The 21,157-nt window shown below is 40.5% G+C and overlaps 1 protein-coding gene across 1 annotated transcript in view; it reads right to left on the bottom strand.

Moving 5' to 3' along the window:
* thsd7ba (thrombospondin, type I, domain containing 7Ba) overlaps nt 1-21,157 on the bottom strand; it is a 176,224-nt gene that overhangs the window by 33,373 nt on the left and 121,694 nt on the right. Inside the window, exons 14-15 of the mRNA XM_034236864.1 lie at nt 13,236-13,502; nt 12,175-12,353 (exon numbers count right to left, since the gene is read on the bottom strand). Coding sequence (XP_034092755.1) covers nt 12,175-12,353; nt 13,236-13,502 — 446 coding nt within the window. The remainder of the gene's footprint in view (nt 1-12,174; nt 12,354-13,235; nt 13,503-21,157) is intronic.

Below are 21,157 nucleotides of genomic sequence, written 5' to 3'. Positions count from 1 at the left end.
TGGGTCTATTCCCATGTGATGATGACCTCTCAAGTACACCCATGAAAAGAAAAGTTGAAAATGTGCCAACACATAAAGCCACCATTAGGATGGCTGCCTGTGTGAGTAAGACTATGTGCTCAGTTTTTGCTGGAAAAATACATCTAAGCAACTGTAAATGATTTACATTAGAGCATGTAAGATTAAAGGCAGCCACAAACAACCTGATCCAATAAACCAACACACTGTATCAACAAATGTCAAATTACCCGTTCATTTGGAAAGCATAAAATATGATAGCAAAATCCGCAAAACAACGTCAGAGCAACAAGAGACTCTGTATCAAGGCAGTGAGAAGTCTCAGTTTGTCATCTGCTCTTAAGCCGAGCTGACACACTGATCCCTTAACACTTCCTGATGAATTAAGGCTGGGGGGGATAATATAGCTGGTCTCCTCAGGGGAGCACGACTGCCACGAAAAAAAAAATAAGAGATCAAAGCAGCATGGTATGCTACGGGAAAATCAAAAGATGTTTTTCTGTGGAACTTGGCGTACGGAGCTACTCACCCTCTTACTGTGTTCGACATAAGGCAGCAAGCTAAATTTCCCTGGCATGCATAATAACCCTGGCCATGTTTGGTATCTATCTACAGCATAATATTGTTGTACTGTAGGCTTGTATTAAAATGTTAGCAACACCTAGTGGCACAATTGTACAACACTCACAGTGAACCTGCAATGTTATATCAGCTTTATTTTTCCATGTATTCAGAATCACATTAGCACTCACCCATAGCCTCGAGAAACACGACCGTCACTGCTCCAAAATTAATTTGAGCGACTAAGTTGGTTTACATGTCATACTCTCTCCCTCTCTTACAGTCTTCCAGCTAGGTCACTTACCATCAAGAATGTCAATGAACCTTACGAGGCCTTACAAGATGTATGCCTGTCATCCTTCCTGGGCTGCTGTGTTGACTCTATTGCAGGGAAATGGACCATGAAGCGCTATTTCCATACATCTCTGAAATAATTTCATTTTCTCATTTACTTTGTATTATATTACCAGGACACAGCTGAACCAGAAAGGAGTGCGTTAGCAGAGACGTTTAACTGGCACTTCATTCTGCATTCACTTTGAATGGTGAAAGGTCTTTATCACATATTTACACACACACTTGGGAATGAGCTCTAAATCACGTAATAGCCAATTAAATCTTTCTTAAACAATGGTAAATCCAGAATACAGTTCAGTCACAACAACACTTGCCAGCCCCATGGGTCTGACTGTATACTGTTATTCTGTCTCTAGCTTTCGAGACTAGTATTTTAGGGATTTCTTCGTTATTTTAATCGTTTCAAGAAAGAGTAACTTCTGGGTCTGAAAGTGAAATTTATGTGAAAGTGGCTTTAACCTGGATTATTTTTAATGTCCAGAAAGGTATGACTCAACTGGTTGCAAAAAGAAGTCTGATTGTATAGAAGCCTATGAGAAAATGACCTTATAACTTGATTTATTAGGCTCATGGTCTTAATCACTTGTTTAAAATGTTTTTAAATACATCATGATGATCATTTTGTAAATTATGCTCCCATTTAGAGTAAATAAGACAATAAGGCAGAGCTTGGTTAGGGTATGGCTACCTTGTGATTGATAAATTGTTAGCATTATAACTACCACAGCATTCTTTCCAATAAGAACCAGTAATTTGCTAGCTTCAGTATCACAAATGATACCAGTTAAAGTTAAGTGTGGCACCATGATAACCAAGCTACCTAGCTAAGCTGGTTCACCAGGTCTCACTGTCGCTCAAATCAACAGTCTTGTCCAAAAATGCTCACTTCTGATTCCAAACAACTCTGCAGAACTCAAGGCTTTAAAACAGCAGTCAAAAATGCAATAAGTGATGTCCTAGGTTCTTAAGCAGCCATTTGGTAAATACTTAAATATAAAAAGAACATGTATGGTGTAAACACTACTAGAAAAACCTTACATTCTAATTAGTTTACTCTTTCTGAATTAATGTGAATAAAAGCTAAAGGTTGGTGATTCTATTCATGTTTTAATGATTACATAATTCACTGCAAATGGGCAACAATTGTGTCTTTAAAAAAAATCCTTCAAGTTATCGAATGATGAGCATGATGAGCATCCCATTCACCGTTTTCTAATTAGCAGATAGAAGCTTTGATTAACCTTTGTATCGGAAATAAATGCTGTGGACCATCTGGGTGTCTGGAGGCTTTACGCTAAGATCGAGAGGCTCATAAATGAAGCCTTTTCTTGGTGACAGTGCTTTAAGCTGCCTTAATAATATGCATGATTTGTAATGCAAGGAGACACCTCACTTTTTGAACTGGGCCTAAAGGGGGAGAAAAACACATGCCCAAGTACTGCTCTACATTAATTACACCTCATTGGCCTTACAGCCCGTCCACACAGCGGCGTGCGTTGACGCTTGCCGGCGGGCGTGTCTGACACTCGACCAACAACCAATCACATGAATCTCCCGCCCCTGACACACAAGCAGCGGTTTGATTGGCTAGAGCTTGTACTGGCATATGATTCGATTGGCTGACGCTTCTGCCGAGGCGTCAAAAGTTGAACATTGCTCAACTTTTGCAGCGAGCCACGCCAGCAACGCTCCGTGTCGCTTCCCACGATGCAGTTCGGCTAAAAGTGACGTCACCCCATTCAAAGTGAATGGGCAGAAGCGTTGGAAGCTTCAACGCATGCCGCTGTGTGGACGGGTCGTTACCCCCAGTTTCCACTGGGTCCGTCTGCGCCGCGTCACGGCTGCGCCGCGGTTTTGGTCCGACCTCCTCTAGCGCCATAACCCACCGGACGCGTCCCAGAAGCGTTTCAGAAGCGTAGCGTCGTGCGTATAGGCTCACAGTTTTGTTATTGATTCAGGCATCCTGGACATTTGTACTTCTACAAGAAAGTAAGTAGGCTACGTAGTTAAATGTTTTATTTTTGTGTCAGGTTTAAATTGTGTTTATTGAATGGCTCTTTACTGTACCTACAAGTATTAATTAACTTTAAAACATTAATATGTAGTTGTTACCTTCCACTCCATAAACTGCAGCGACTAAAAACCAGGCCTTGTCCTTTCTGATGTTGTCCTTGTAGTAAGCATTGGTTACATCATATAAAATAGTGTTTTTCCACTTCCATGATAAAAACCTCGTCATCCATTGTGCGTATCGTAGTGGAGGTGTTGTGATGAAGGAGGGGGGTCTGCTAAATTAGTATATGTGGGGGATGGGCCTGGCCCGGATGCTCACCTTTCCACTTCCTGCGAGGGGGGGCTGCCTGCCCGACCTTATGTTACGGCTGTGCCGCGGCAAAAATAGGATTCATCCTAATTTTAGAGAAGCGCTGCGCCGAGCCGCTTCTGGGCCGCTTCTGGGCCGCTTCTGGGCCGCTTCTGGGCCGCTTCTGGGCCGCTTCTGGGCCGCTTCTGGGCCGCTTCTGGGCCGCTTCTGGGCTGCTTCTGGGCCGCTTCTGGGACGCTTCTGGGACGCTTCTGGGACGCGTCTGAGCCGTAACACGGCGCGTGTGGTGGAATAGCACCCATTGACTAGAGTGGCCGGGACCCTTACGACCGCCGCGGCGCAGCGCGGCGCAGACGGACCCGGTGGAAACTGGGGGTTAGGTAGCTCTATCAGCAGTTGGCTCCAAATGTATTTCTTCTTAATGAAGGAGAGAGACAATTTTAGCACCTGGGCGTAAAAACAAGAACATGTTTCTCTTTTATCTCTTTCTGATATTTGGGATACATGTCATCTAATATATAGAAATGCCATGGGCTGTTGAGTCTTATGAAATGAAAGATGGTAATAGATCCCAAGCAATGCATTCAAGGCTCTCCTGGTACCCACATAGACTGTATATATAAAGTGTACTCCCTTATATCAGTGAGAAAGAAGCCAACTTCTCTCTCGTGACATAAAGTAATACAATACAAAGGTACAGTAAATGTAGGTCCATCCTCATTTTTTATTTCACCAATGGTCATAAAGGGTGGGTCATGACCTAAAGAACAAGATTGCCTACAGTAAAACACAGCAGAGTGGAGGGAAATAGTTAAAATGAGTAAACATGTAATTGGTAAGTGACTCAACAGAGACTTGTATTTGGAATCAAGCAGAGCCTATTGTGTTGTTATTGTTGACAGATGTCCTGTGTAGGCCTATAATAGCAGACATTGATAGTGTTTAGTGAGGCAGAGTACATTACCAGATGTCTAAAGGCAAACTGGGAGCAAAAGTCAAATGCAGTTAAAAACACCTGGACGTTAAGCATGTCTGATAATCAGGTGATCAGTGTTATTGTGGTCTATGCGGGTAGCAGTGGCTGTAGAGACTTCAAACAGCAGGTATAGGTGTCTCTTTCATGTAATCTATATGGAGCATCACCGGAGGAGCTGCCAGAAGCACTTCTACGCAGTGGGTAGCAGGTGTTGAACTTAAAAGATAGCTCGATCATCACTCTTTCAATCCCACATACTCTTGATGCAAACAAGCATCCCAGGACAGAACCAACTTTCTTCATCCGTTGACCGGCCTCATGAGAGTCTATGCTCATCTAGTCAACATATACAATTGTTCTTGAATAGACGCAGGACACTAAAAACCTCCTGGTTGTGCCAATGCTTTTCTGTATTTTTAACCTTGTGTGTTTGGCACTGCTACTTGCCTTTAATATTGCACTGGAGGCAGGTCCAGATAACTAGGAAGTGGTGAACTTACGTGACAAATAAGATTATGCTTAGGTTAACATCATTTAGTGGGAATGCTGTTAACAGCATTACAACTATCTGTTCTTCTACGCACAAAATTATTTATTCTTATTATTCCGCCCGTTATTTTGCCGGTCTTCTCCTCCCGCATTGAACATTGCAGAAACTCCGTTCAAACATCAAAACGTTCAGCTCGGTCGGGAATCGATTGCTATTACTTTTATCATTCATAACTTTCATAATTCCAAAGATACATCCCATAATTCATCCCAATGAATGAATTAAATGGAGAAATTCTTCAGACTTCAAAAAATCTTCATGCGACTTCAACTGCAAACTGTTCATTCATAGTTTCACTCAGAAACCTCATTCCAACTTTAAAATGTTACACATTGACGCAATGACGTCTTTGAGCATTTTAGATGCAATGACATGCCTAAAAGGAGAGCTTTGTGGAAGGAATATAAACCCCTCAACAAATGAATGCCTTGAATTAACTGTATCTGACTGTTTCTAGGTGCTCTTTAAATCTCAAAGTACCTTGATAAAAACAGCCAGCTGCATATGCATAGCTTACTGACATTTGCAAAGTTCACCCACACCCAGCTGACTGAGCCAAGACATCCAATAAGTACAAGTAAGCCCCTCAAAAGCACTACATGGTTAGTTTGGTGAACTAGCAGCAAGCTCTGGAACTTTAAATTGATAATGTTAATATATACGGTAAATAAAAGCATTTGTCAAATAGACACTCACAAAGAAAAACAATGACTTATACTCGTCTCTCGTTGTGCGCATTTTGTGGGCATCCATTCATGTTAAATTGGTCATTGCTCGAAATCGCAAAATGCGCTCTTCAGCAGTGATTGTGGAGCGCACACATGATTATGTCCTTCATGAATCTGTTCAGAAGTGGCATGATCAGGATGTTGGAAGGCATTAGCAGCTAGGTGGTGAAAAGTGTTGAGAGCAAGACAGAGGAATGCGTTGTATGTTCATGTTAGACCGCCGCGGCATACTATCAGGTGTGCGCATCTTTGGAATCGTATGTCTAATGTTTACAGGCTTGCCATTAAGCAGCTGATTCTTTTTTGTATTAGTTATGATTTTAATATTACAATGTTTGCTAAAGAGGCAATTCATTACTGCCAAAACACAACACCTCTATTCAACATATTTTACATTTACCTTGTGTTTTCACACATAACTTGAACCCACGTTACCCATCATACAAAGTGTTTGCACATGAAAGTGACGTAATTATTAAGTACTGTAAATTATCCAGAGATGGGTAGGCCTACTCGAGTGCCGATTTTCGGGACTCGTGACTCGACTCGGACTCGCGCACTGATTGACGCGACTCGGACTTGGACTTGTGAATTCTTGCGCATGATGACTTGAACTCGGACTCGTGAATTCCTCCCCCCCCCCCCCCCCCCACGATGACTCGGACTCGACTTGGACATTGACGCTCCGATTTGGACTCGGACTCGAGCAAGTTTTCTCTGGAGTCTGATGTCCTCTATCCTGGCTTGTGCACCTGTGAGGCGAGTTCACGTACTGGCCCCCGCTGTTCCAGTCAAAACATGTCTAGGACACACCCCGCATCATGCTGTATGCTTTCACACATTCTGCTTCCACATTGGAAAAGAGCAGCGCAAAATGCTTGTTATGTGGAAACAAGATTGAAGAGAAGGCTCCATAACACATTACTCTAAGGATCGAGTTCAGACATATAGGCTGTGTTGAACACTATCATCAGAGTAACGTGATCTAATCAATAAATAAAGATTCAGCCGATAACACGAAAGCACATGGCTACTTAGCATGCACAATGAAGTCATTCTGCATGCTAAGTAGCCATGTGCTTTCTGGGGCTTAATCTTTATCTTAACCGGTAAAAGTTCCTTCAAAATAAGAGTCCCGATCGTATTACTATCAAAATAAAAGTGCAAAACGAAAACTTTACCATAGAAAAATATTGGCATACAAATATAATCATTTCTCTAAAAGTTAACTCATTTTAAATATAGTTGGACATATTAACGGTCATTTACAATAATAATATTAATATTAGTAATAAGCTTTATATTTGTAGAGCACCTATTACAAGAATTGTAGCCAAACTCGCTTCACAGTAGTTCAATAGACAGATTAGTATAACATGACAGGATAAAAGCAATGTAGAGGAGCAGCTATACATTTCAACACATATATCCACAAAGATTAATACATGAAGACTTGTGACTCGGACTTGACTTGGACTCGAACACAGGTAATGATGACTCGGACTCTGACTCAACTCGGACACTCCTTGGGTGACTCGGACTTGGACTCGGACTCGAACACAGGTAATGATGACTCGGACTCGACTTGGACACTCCTTGGGTGACTCGGACTTGGACTCGGACTCAAACACAGGTAATGTAGACTCGGACTCGACTCGGACACTCCTTGGGTGACTCGGACTTGTACTCGGACTCAACTACGACTCTCCCTTGGTGGCTCGGACTTGGACTCGGACTCGAAGAGTGGTGACTCGAGAGTGACTTGGACTCGTGAATTGGTGACTTGACTACAACACTGAAATTATCTGATCATTATTTTTCTCTGAGCTCAATCTAGCTAAGTGTTGTAAATAGCAAGTATGAGAAATGTATCTGTCAGCCTTCCATCTGTGCATACACTTATCTCGTGCCCTCATTGGTCATGTGCGCGTTTGTGTGTGTTGGAGGAGGGGCTCTGTAAGGAAGTCTGAAGGAAGGGGCAGATTTTTCCCGGTTGTGTACTTTCAAATTCTAGCGCACTCGAGCTGGTTTCTCCATTCTTACCTACCCTACCTTTAAGGCACAGAGGGCCACAGCGCTTATTAAAAGAGTCTTTATTCTCCAATCAAAGCTCATTCTCTGTCAATACACCATGCGGCATTAATACAACGCAAAAATCTGTGAAACAGAAAGCATCAAGGCAAAACATCCTATTCAACCAGCCTTGTTTCATTACCACTGTGACCTTCACAAAGCAGATTCAAACATTAGAGCACAAATGGACGATGTACTGATTCAGCTGCATTCTAGCTGCAGACCATTGCAGCTAAAGTCCAACAATCATCAAATCATGCAATTATAATGACAGGGAATATTATTAAGATATTTAACTGTATGGAGCATTTTGTCCCCCAAAAAATATTGAGTTATTTGAAAAAGTGAAAAAGAGGAATGGTGAAATGCTTTTCCCCTGTGTCCCATTCTAGCTCATCACCCAAAAATAGACCGCTCTCACACACACACACCTCCAACCACACACACCATATGCTAGAGCAGGGGTGCCCAACCAGCCGATCGCGATCGACCGGTCGATCACGGGGAGATTCCCAGTCGATTGCGAGATGTGTCTAAAAATAGAACAACAATATTCTGTTTTATCGTTAATGTCCTATAACATAATCTTCCTGTGCCAGAATAATGCACTTGAACGCATCAAAGCTTTGTGATTGGCCGGCTAGACCCCATGTGTCGGGGCGTGGCTGGTCGGCAGTGGGCACTATTTCGCTGAGGTTGTCCGTGTCAACAGGAGTGACAGTCCGCACACACACAAGACCGCAATTATGGCAGAAGCAAAAAAGCCCAAAATATATCATTTTCACCCCGAGTGGGAGGATGATTGTTTTTGTATCTATTCCAATTCAAAGTCCATCTGTCTCTCATCTCCAATGCGAGCGTAGCTTTATCGAAGAAGGGTAATTTAGGAGCGGCATTTCAAAACAGTGCACAAACGCTACGAGACGGAATTCCCTCCTAATTCTGCCCTACGCTCCCAAAAGGGGAGGGGCCTGAAAGGACAGCTAAATGCACAGCAGTCCATTTCCACCAGGCCCAACAACAAGAGCAAGGCTGCTACCAGAGCATCTTATCGTGCCGACGCGCTTTTGGGGGACAGTAAAAATAACAGTAGCATTTCAACAGGTTTTTGATATGATAAAAACTCAAGTTAGATACCGTTATTAATCAGCTGTAAGTTTTATTTTGTTTGAACTTATTCATTATAATTATTGTACAAAATGGTATAAGAATGCAAACTTAAATTGATTATAGTCTATTATCAATTCAGGTTAAGAAACTAGTGTTGCTTGCATCCTATTTTAAAGGGATTTCTTTTTATACTCTACTAAAATGCAACAAAAAAAGGGTTTGATTCTATTAATGTTGACTTTTTTATTGCACTTTGGCAACAGATTCCTGTAGCTTGAGATCTGAGTTGTCTTATTAGTAAGCCTAATTTTAATGCCAAAGAAAGGGTTCAGAGTCTTTTCTTTTTTCCTGTGTCACATTACCCACTGTAGTGACGTGTGAATAAACTCCAACTCTGTATCAACAACACTGTTGTGTAACTTCAGTTAAATACTTGTATGTGTGTAGATTAGAAAGAGCAGGTAAGATAAAGGATCTGCAGTATTTTATGGAGTATTAATCGTACAAAAGTCAGTTTTATACAAGTAGAAGTGTGTATTTACCTGGTAGTTTACCTGGTCAGTAATGGCTACGCCTCTCTATTTGGACTGGTAGATCTCGGCAGACTGGCAACTTTAAAAGTAGCTCTCGGTTCAAAAAAGGTTGGGCACCCCTGTGCTAGAGGGTCCTCTGAGGTGGACAGGAAGGATGTTCCTCCATAGAATAGGGCCAGTGTGAAGAGAGTGGAGGCCCCAGGCGTTATTAAAATGAAAAATAACTATCTGCCTGGCACAGTGGCTGGCAGACAGTTCTGTTGCATTACTGTATATGGAAATATACAACTTGATATCCCAGCATTTGGCGGTAAACTCATGTGGGACTTTTGATGAAATTCAAATCTCCTGTAATTATAGATCCCATTTGTGTGTTCTGCATTGACATCTCTCTGAAGCAGTCTCTCAGGGCATCTTTATTAAAATATGGGCTACAAATAGCTGTATTTTCCAATCAATCTGTGAAGATCCCTTCATCAGCAATTGGATGTTTGCTGGTAGTTTTAAATGAAAAAAAAAAAAGCTGTGAAATGTTTTTTATTTTAATTTTATTAAAATAGATTCTAGTCAACAACTTTCTTGCACACCAGGGAGTTTAACAGACAATTTATTCTAATACAAATATTTTGACATTATATTTTGAAATAGATTGGATGCGTCAGTTTGACTCTATTAAATTAAAATAGAGATTTGACATTCCACATTCAATCTGTCATTAATCAATTTACTTGTACCTTCAGAATACTTTTTCGTTAATTAACTTTTCTACTTCTGAAAAGCTTCCCTTTTAATGTAAAATGTACAATGATAAAAGCGAAGGAAGTACAAATTAATGCAGGCCTACTTAGCTCACATAATTGACCAAGTAAGACAGAAGTTATGATGCTATGTTCTGCGTGTGTAAACAGCACATTTCACTTTTAATGTTACAAGACAAAAGGTGTGTATCGGGGTGTGGAGGGTGAACGTAACCTAATCTAATAAAGAGCGGAACAGGTCTTATTACAGCCCAATGCACACCGCTTCAACAACTTAGAGAAATCAAAGTTGACAGGCCTGCTGTGCCGATTACAGTTGCCAAGCTGTGATTAGACAATTGCTGTACTGGGGTTTTAGGGTTTATTGAAAACACGCCTAAAGTAGAATGAGTAAAAATCCAGTGGAATATAGTTCTTCATTTATTCTATTCCCAACACTCAAATATGAGGGAACTAAGAGATCCAAAATGATTGTTCTTGGTGAGTGACACATGAATTATTCATCTACATTTTTAGTTTTTTTGCATATAATCTTAAGGCCTACCACATTAACAGCACTCTTACAATTTACTTCACTCCCACACACTCTGTTCGGCATTGTGGCCATTTTTGCTCATTATTTTAATGGTGGCACTTTCTCTTACTCGTTGTCTCCCTCTCTATCTCTCCCCCTATCTTACTTGCTCACTCAGCCATGTGATGAGAGGATGAGTCGCGACGCACTGTAAATTCCATCTCAGTCAAGCCGGTCACTTCTGGCCGGGGCTCGAGGCGAAACATCTGCCGGTGGGAGCGAGGCCACACTTTGGCTAAAGAGGAGCTCACAGCAGGCGATAACGGAAAGAGGTGGCTATCCATTAGGAATGAGAATAATATCTCTCATGCTGCACCCAAACAGAGACTAAATGAAGTGCTTGGCAGCAGTTGTGAATAGAGCTGTGAAGTGCACCCGTTTTATTTTTAAAACCCTGTCAAGAAGTTGAGTTTCCTTGTATAAAACAACATGCTTATTGAACAAGAGTAGAGGTTACACTATCTTTCCACCCACACTTTGGACAGGTGTAATTTTCCATAAACGGCCAATTTGATTGAGTCAACAATGGGGCCCCGTCCACCCTCAGGATAAAAGAGGTCATGGGCAATATCGAGCTCCAATTTCATTGGCGAGGGTTATTACAGTGCATTACTACGGGGGCCATATAGACCTTGTTAGTGGGCACTTAACCATCTGTACACAAATCTCCACTTGAACACACTGGAATATTTTTCACACAGCCATGCTCATCTCCTTACTGACCTCTACAACAAAGTGTCCTTTCAAGCCCATTCAGGCATACAGGCAGCATTCATAAAACACGTCCCCTCTTTAAACCGTGACCTCATGAGAGAGGTGTGCTGTCACAAAATATTCAGCGCTACGGATAAAATCTGACTACGGAATATCAAACGCTCCCATCTGTCCACTTCTCCCTCTCTGCCCACAAACCCCCCTTCTTTTGTTACTTGACACCGCCATGTTTTAATTCCAAGGAAAGGGCATGTCTTGCAAGGCAAATTATTTGGTCTGACTGGAGACACCAGAAAATGAACAGGTCATCCAGGAGGCCCACTGGCAGATGGGTGGTAAACCTTATCATTGAAATGTGAGCAGAATGCAACAGTGCCACTGTGTATTCATGCGACTGAAACAGAGCTGGAGCGCACTGGAGATGTGTGAATAATTTGAATGAACTACAGCATGCACCGTACTAATGTTTCCAGTAAGAGAATGATGTATGTGAAGTAGCAGTGCTAACGCTATTAGAATAACAAGCATATTTTACCACATTTAGCATGGACTCTCTGCCCATTACATGTATTATGGTGGTGGACTGAGACCTCATCTGCATTCAATTATATGAGCCACCGGAAACAATCAAATCCGGGAAGAAGAACAATGTAGATGGATGATGAACTCAAGCTTGTTTGGTCATTTCTGCTGTATCTCAATATAAAAGGTCCATAAACTGTATAATACCAAGTGTTGGACAGTCTAACAATGGGTCTTAAGAAATTCCATTATGAGCTAATTTTCATTTTAAGACAGACTCATAACATAGATATCTGTGTGCTGTCACAATAGCAGTGACCTTCCAGAATGTGTACTGTACTGTGGGTATACTTTATAAGCACCGGTGCACACCTTACCTGATTTTTCAGATCCAGCTTGGGGCATGGGCGTCCCCCGTTGAAAGCTTTCTCCCTGAGCCACTTGGACCTGATCTTCAGCCCGCTGCCACAGGAAGCACTGCAGGAGGACCAGGCTGACCAATCGCTGAGCTTACAGTCCAGGGGGCAAGGGATGTGGCAAACCTCCACCATGTAGCCTGAAATTGAACATTGGAAGGGGAAGCCTGATTCAGACTTGCTTAGCGGCTGCAGTGAGGATCAAATTAATAATGTCAGACAGACATGCCACTGGCTTGCACCCCGCCAGACCTTGGACTTGCTCTCTCTGACGCCAGGAGATAATTACCTGACTAATGATTGTTTCACGCATACAGTGTGCCAACACAGCATAGTGAGACTGCTTAAGGGTTAGCACACTCTATAAATAAAGTGTTTTGTTTGTCTCCTGTAGGGCAGCAACTAACAATTGTTTTTATCATCAATTTATCTGCCTATTATGTCTCTAATGGTTTACTCCATATTTGAAGGTGATGTCTGTAAATGCCTTGTTTTTCATTGTAATATAAATATATGCAGTTCAATATGATAATAAATCAGAAATGTCAATATTTAAGGGACTGAAAGGAGCATTTCCTGCCAATATTACATCGAAGATTACCTTAACAATTACATTACATTGCCAATATTTTTTCTCAAATGATCCATCGATTATTAAAGTAAACAAGCAGCTGTAGTTTCTAGACAACTTAGAAAAAAGAGGACAAAGGTGCTAAAACTAAACAAAACAGCCTAAACATTTCAATTAAAACCTATCCACAAGTTTGCATTTCAATGTCATATAATTAAAATGGTATTATCTCATAATCTGGCTTTAACAATATCACCATTTCTGATTATTCTGACCATTTATTTTAAATTAAAAAAATAGGGCTGTGACTCACAGCTGACTTGTTAGATCAAAATTAAATAACCAGAGCCACCCAACAAGAAATCCTTATCCAGAACACAATGTGAGCCCCAATTATAGTTCAAAAACAGTAAAATACCAAGTAACTGCAGCATACTCCTGTGCTTCCTACCTGAGTCTGTGCAGAGTGAGGGGTTAACCAGGTGTCCCTGCTGGTTGATGCAGGCCACAGCCCTGTAGCGCAGCCCGTGGCCGCACTCCTTCACCTCTCTCTGGCTCATCCAGCCCTGCAGGGAGCCCGGGGCCGAGGGGTCAGGGAGGATGCATGCGGACCAGTTACCAAAAGGCTGTGACAAAAACTCATCACAGGGACACGTCTCGCTGTGCTCGAGCGGGTACAAGTCCTTATCCAGACAATGTTCCTTCTTTTTACTACGACCTAAAGGAGAAGATGGACAAAACAATACAGAGTTACTGAGCACTGGCTGGGTGACGAATGTATATGAATAGTGCTACAGAATGCATTAATACATTTATTTAAATATCAGTTTATAGAGAGCCAACTGGAATGGCAAAAGGGGATCTCTGATCAACATGTTAATACAAATGTTAAGCACAAACACTTATTTTGTTTATTTATTTATGATCATATATAATGCATCCCGTATCATATAGCAGTTCAGCAAACTAGAGTACGATCAAACCATAAACTGAGTGTTCATTGTTAAAACCACTCTGGAGTCGGCCGGAAAACATTTTAAAATAATAAAATAATACTTAATTCCGAGTGCTCTTGCTTTTCTCTTTGAAAGCCATCACATAACGGCATTGTAATACACGGTTCGGCTGCATTGTATATTACAGATCTGCCGTAGTTCTTTATTTATAGAGCCCTGATGAGAAGACCTTTGGAAAAACTGAAAAAATGCCGCCAAAACTGAATACTTGACGTGGATCATAAATATATCAACAATTAAACAACATCTTCAATTTCTCTTCACACAATACGTCTCCTTGCAGTATCAACACTAATTCGGTTGGTCAAGCAACACACCAATCAGAGAGCAGCAGTGAGCACAGCTCGGGCTGTGTTTTATATTTGTATTCTTTATTTCTGACGTATTTCACACAAAAAACCTTTAGTGGAAACGTTTTCACTTATATGATTTTTTTTTTTAAACGGCAAAGTGGCAAGGCTTGCCCACCCTGCGTTGAGGGGGCACAGTGACTCATTTGGGGGGGCATGGCCCGCGAATGACCCCCCATGACGCCGACCCTGAGTAATAGTGTACTGGCAATGTGTGGGGAATACCGCGAAAATGAACAATAGGTTTATTGATATATATTTTTTATCGATAGTCATGAACTTTTTATTGGGACAAAATAGACCCTCCATTAGCAAACGTTTACTCTGTGTTAACGTTATTTTGGTGTGTAAAAGTGAGATTACATGTTTAGATGATTAAATTAATCAATTATTCGTCCCACAACGGAGACATTTACAGTGACATGTTTTTGCCATCGATTATTTTATCATACTGTTCTGTACAGATGAGACTTTGTCATAGATTTATTTATATGTGTGCCTGTTATTGTATACTGAATGTAAAGTAACTGGAAATACCTGTGTGTGTGTGTGTGTGTGTGTGTGTGTGTGTGTGTGTGTGTGTGTGTGTGTGTGAGAGAGAGAGAGAGAGAGAGAGAGAGAGAGAGAGAGAGAGAGAGAGAGAGAGAGAGAGAGAGAGAGGAGAGAGAGAGAGAGAGAGAGAGAGAGAGAGACTCCTTCTCCAACCTCCCAAACTTTCTTTTTATGTGTACATTGTTATTTGTGCTTGAGCAACATTTTACTTGAACTTTCAATGAAATTAGTTGTAATTATTGTCCTACATTTTAATTTGTTTTACAGAGAGGTTTCACAGCTGTCTGGGCCTAGTGGCCTACAGGTGGCGGCGTTTATCCAGCAGCCAGAACATCCATCTGTGCCGGCCCCCAGGTCAAGATCTACTGTGGCTCAAGGGCCTTCACCAGAGCCATCACCACCTGGACCAGCAGACCAGCATCACTACAGCTGCCTCCACCTCCATCTGCGGCTGCCACCAGGTCAAGATACACCTCAGCACAAAGGCTCCACCACAGCCATCACCTTCAACCCAGTCAGCAAGGAGGTCTCGTATAGCACTTGTTCCCCCCACCTACACAGCAGCCCATGCACCATCACCCCCATCTTCACAGCAGCCAGACCCACTGTCTTGGAAGACAGACAAAGACCTTGACACTGTCTTGACATTTATAATGAATAGTTGGTTGAAAGTTCTGATGTTCAATATTGTAAATAGTTAGATTTTCCAGTTTCTTATATTTATATAAATAGTTGGTTGAAAAAAACATTTATAATAAATTGTTGGTTGAAAAAAAAGGTTGAATGCTCAATTTGTATTTGTACACATCACATGAACCTTGTTATGTAATATGAAGTCATTATTCAGTCCTGATGTATCTCAGTCCCTGCTGTGGTGAAAGTAGAGTGATAAACACCTTTACTCAAAATTCAAATTAATTTGTTTTCATTTGAGACATGAATAACACATTTATATACAGTTTAATTCAAATATTTCACTGCTTTTGTGATCCTAAGACTTTATAACCTAATCTAAAACACCAAAACAATTCGATCACATGAGTACATTTGTGTTTTCACAAGAGTTTTGAAGATGTTCCGAAAATCGGATGTCAAATGTTAAGCTTTTGAGCTTTTTGATATGTAACACATGGGGTGCCATGTTAGAAGAAATACATTTAAAAGGTGATTTAAGAAAACATCTAAAAATCGAGAAAATACCCTTAGACTCCAGAGGGTTAAATTGTATTATTGCCATTGTCATTGACACTGGCCACATGGGGCTGATTCTGTGGCAAATGCACTGCAGCTGACCACGCCCCCCTGCAAAGGAGGGGGGCGAGGCATGAGCGTCATGTTACCATGCTGTTACCATGCCACGTAACCTCTCATTCCCCTGATAGGTGGAGAGTTGCCCATATAGGCGGAGCTCCCCGTTTCTGACTTCAGAACAATTTCAAATCTGTATCAGATCCATTGCAGCCCCGTTTTTAGAGATTTGGGTAAGGAGGAAAAGAGAGAGGGTTGTGTTTTCTGACACACCGGGGGACACATCTTCATGTATAAATGACGTACTAAAGTGCATTTTGCATGATAGGTCCCCTTTAATATCTCAAAAAGAAAATGTAACATTACAAAGTAACACAGCAACACTCACTCATTGAATGGAGAAACATACTTGATTGTTTACATCATTGTTTTTAACAGTGACTGAGGCACAAATGGCAATATAGATATGAATAAAAAGCAATACAATACAACTATAAATGTAAACATACATGTAGATAATGTGAAGAATACTATTTGGATTCAATTGTGTATACCACTTGGCAGTGGAAACACTATCAAAATGTCATAGACTTTGAATTGATTTACATTTCAGAAAGTAAGTTTCAAACACTAGCGACGTGTGGTTTTATCCCAATCTTAAATCCCATACTTTGTTGTGATGCATTTAAATCACTACATTTAATCTAAGAAAAATCCATTACATCATCAATGGGAATGTTACCTTTTTATTTCTAAGAACAGGCAGTTGGATATAAATGTGTTCACCACTGTTTCCATCGCAGGAGTTAATTAAAAGCTCTTTCTACGTTTCTGATTACATAACACAAATGGTTTCCAAGTTTTGACGATTGGATTAATGTACTCTTCCTTGGAGTTTGACTTTAATCATAACAAATGCCAATCAGTCAAACAAGCTGGACGCCCGGTGGCAGGAAGCCCTTTCCCCTGTAGTGCATATTCAGAAGCACTTTAATTGACCTCAGGGAATGATTAGTGCTATTTGAAAGCATATTCAACTTTATTTTTTGTTGCGAAGCCAGGGAATGTTTCACACTTAATGTCTGTTAAACTCCACTTCATCTAAACTCTCTGGATGTTAGACCAGAGTAATTGCCATATCGAAACAGCACATTCACAGTAAGTAGAATGCAAATACAAACAACATTATCGTTCAACTTGAACACCTTTATTATGTCATTTGTATGCAAATGTGGTATATTTAGGCATCAAACTTACAGTAAGGACATAGTGTGCGACTATAAAGACCTGAAAGACTAAATGATACTTCAGTTGAGAGAAAATACAGAAAGACAATTTATTTCTATTTGAAAAGCTCTTGCCTTTTTTCCTCCTAATGCACGTCTCTATATTTTTCATCCATGACTTCTCACCAGCACAGAGTGGTTGCTGTTTATTATTAATGATTAACGGAACAAAATTGATGTTAAATCTAAAAACAAAATGTGTTTATTATATGAGTGTTGTTAGACTTTTGGAGAACCGAACCTAAGGGAGCGTTGGTGGTGTGTTACAGTTGTGCTTAATATATTTTACAGGCTACCCCTTAGGTCACATGTGGCCTAAAACCCCATTGGTGATGTTTATATCACTCAGCAATTGGATAGTTTTCATACAATGCTTATGGCAATTCCCTAAAAACCTGTTATTTCTGTTCCCAGCCTTACAACTCATGAAACATAAGATGTCTTCAGGATGTCATGAAATATTCTAAGGCTTGTTCTGATGGACCATTTGGTGCCATTTCAACAACCAACAATCAATTCATATTAGAACATTTCCTTTAAAATGTAATATACACCTCATGACTCCAGCACAAAATCTTTTGTCTTAGGGGGAGGATTATCTTTTCATTTCAAGCTATCTCGGTTAACATCTCCATTATGACTATTAGAGCTAACCTCTCAATAAATTCCACATCAGGCTTCAAATAATTAGTCCTGTTCATTATGTTCATGATGAGTAATAATAGATTGAGTGTGAGCAGCAAGGTAACATCACAGCTGAAAGGCATGTGATGCTCTCGAAACACTGTCATTTTTAATATCCGGGGAAGAAACAGACGCAAACAGTCAAGCTGTCCAAATGCTTCACATCATTGAATAGAGTTATATAACAGAGCAATGGGGTTTTGTTTTTAACAGCTATCAATATTCCGCAGTCATTAACATTATAGTGTTGCTGCAGTACATTGTTTTCTAAAACATGTTTAGAGAGTCAATGCTGTCAACGGCTCTTGGTGTAAATGTCAACACTAACCAAATCACGCATTTGATGAGAGCGCCGCACCACATGAAGGATCTGCATTCAGTTATGTAGTAGAGAGAGACAATACAAGCAAAGGAAACTGTCTGGATTGGATTAAAGGTTAAAGCTTCTGACATATCTTTATATATTATGATGCAAAATGCTATTAAAATAAGTTTCCCCAACTCATTGACTACATTTAAAATTGGATTTATAGACAGACACGGCCCATTTTTAAGGGTCTAAGAAACATGAATGCAAACATTTTTCAAACGTAATACCTTGACTTGAGCCAGGTGGAAAGAAGTAAAGAAACACACACACACACACACGCAAGCACATACACATTCAATTAAATTCCTTTATTTATCCAGGTGAAATCCCATTGAGATCAATGATCTCTTTTTCAAGGGAGACCTGCAGCAGTAGGTTCCACATGAAGACATAAAAACATAAACAACAGAACAACAAAAGGACATCATACAGCAAAATCATCCAACAAACATCCAAAGTCTGGTGAAAGAGTTGCATCGCATTTTTTCTAATCCTGGTGTACTGGTGCCTCCCTATTTGTTTCATGGATCCTGGGTGTCCCGGCCTCCTGTGTGCCCAGTGAGCAGCCCATCTGTTTCTGGAGTGGGGCTGATTGCAAACATTCCACACAGATTGTGAACTCACTGCCATCGCACTGCAATTCACCAACAATCTGTTTCATCTACGCACACTGCTGGTGGTTGAGTGTAGAGTGCCAGAGTAACATCACTTCACTTTGACAACTACATTACTGGCAATATCACCACATAGACCAACAGTCACACAACAATCTGCATGTGAGACGCCAATATCTAACTTGGTTTAGCCTTATGCATTTTAATTAAACCCACATTTTCATAATGATCTTTGTGTAATATCTGTTAAGCTGATGCGCCATTAGCAGGCATGATACTGTATAATCTTCTTTTGCCCTGAAACACTGTCAGAAAAGTGCTGAAAAGTATCAGCAAATGTGGATCGAGTGAAAGAGCTTCAGCTTATTATAGAATAGCCATGTTTGAATGAGCTTGAAAGACATGTCAATAAGTAGGCAAAAAATGATTGATGTCTCCTTCAAGGAAATGTTAACACAAACCTTTCTGCCTTCCTGTCTGTTATGGTCTAACTGAAATGTTTAAAACTATAAAAATCTGTTGTTGCACAATCATGTTGGAATTTCCGTTGGCAATTCTTAGATTTATTAATGTCAGTCCATGTAGTGTGCATGCATTCATGCAGCCTGCTGCAGTTGCTTCTGCTAGGTTGTTACTCTTTTTCCACTTTTAGGTTTCTTAGTTTATAGTACTTTTTATTTTTCTACTTGCAACTTCCTACACCCTCTCCTAACCTGCGTGGAGGTGGAGTTTTTGTTTCTTGTATCCCACTCGCCACTGTTGCATAGTGACAAACACTTTGCTGCCTTGTTTACACCAGGGACCGGCTGACATGTATGCCATGTCTCCCCCTCTCATCTTGGCCAGCGTAAGATCACTAGCTAAGAAAATGGACGAGCTAATGGCGTAAGCTAGGAGTGAAACCAAATATCTGGAGTGTAGGTCAATGACGACAACCTTTCAATCGACGGCTTCCGGTCTTTAGAGGGTCCCTAGGCTGTGGAGGACGATCCTGTGCCTAAGACGCCATGTCCCAGTGGCTACACTGACTTTCATTGCACTGTTTTACTTGAACCCCATAAAAAGGTTTGTATATATTTTATTCTTAAATTATGCAACTGTCACGAAAACGAAATTCCTGATTCTGATATGATCTTAAGTTAAGTTTGAGCACATTAAAACATTTCTGAGGGTTTGAGGCATACGACTAGACCCATCAGCATGATATTTCTGTGCCAGTTTATGACTGCTAAACATCAGCTTCAATTGGGAAAGTCGTTTCTGTCAAAGTTACAGATAACAAATTGTTCCTGTCCAGATTTGCAAGCCTTCAGTAGTAACACTCCATCAATGCTGAAATGTTTCATTGTAGCTCAATGGAGCAGTGTTTAGCGTTTGTGTCTAGCAGTTCTTGGTTGAGTGAGGGAGAGACAGAAGCTGCACAAGGGGCCTCACCTGATTGGAGCAGAGGCTAAGGTCAGCATTGAAGTTGTCTGGTGGCAGTAAATATACACTGGACGTTTGTCCATGAATAAACAATGCAGCACCAAAATACCTAGGAAGACTCCGTGTCTTGCTCACCAGCTGCTAGACGAAACTGAAAAGGAGAATCTCTAACCCCGGCACTAAATAAAACTATATATATTTATGTAATGCCTTTTTGTTAAGCATTACCTCAAGTGTGCTTGTAGGCTTACTGTCAAGAAAATATACTTAAATTGTACATACACCCGAGAAACAAGTGTTTTATTTTTATATTAAAGATTTTTTGCTTTTAAAATATTTTATGAATTATGGTATATATGGCTGTCAGGAAAACAGTCGCAGAAAAGTTGCATCATAAAAGAAGCAAGTCTCTATTTCAGTGGGCTTCAGCTCTCCTGTAACATAATGCCTCGTAAAAAACCCATGTACTCTGTGGGATAGGTACATAATAAATACCAGTGAATTTCTCTCCAGCCCTATCATATACTTTCAGTTATGATATCTTGCACTCAACCCCCTCAAACACACACATATTTCTTAATATTTTACTAAATTATATATTTCTCAATACTATTAAATTATCAAATGTAGTTAAACGATCAAATATAAGCATGCTATCAGACCATTTAGGAGAAGAAATGCTCGTGAAGTACAGAAAAGAACAACGGCAAAGATAAAACTGAATTGTGAATATTACGTTCCCTTTTTGGGTCTAGGGGATCCAAAGGGAAGAAACACGACCAGAGTAGAATTGGTATGAATTATAAGTGGTTTTATTATACCTCTTCG

Source organism: Gymnodraco acuticeps, unplaced genomic scaffold, assembly GCF_902827175.1.
Source record: "Gymnodraco acuticeps unplaced genomic scaffold, fGymAcu1.1, whole genome shotgun sequence".
NCBI classification, from domain to species: Eukaryota; Metazoa; Chordata; class Actinopteri; order Perciformes; family Bathydraconidae; genus Gymnodraco; species Gymnodraco acuticeps.
The sequence above is the reverse complement of the archived record's forward strand: the minus strand, read 5'-3'. Positions and strand labels throughout refer to the sequence as shown.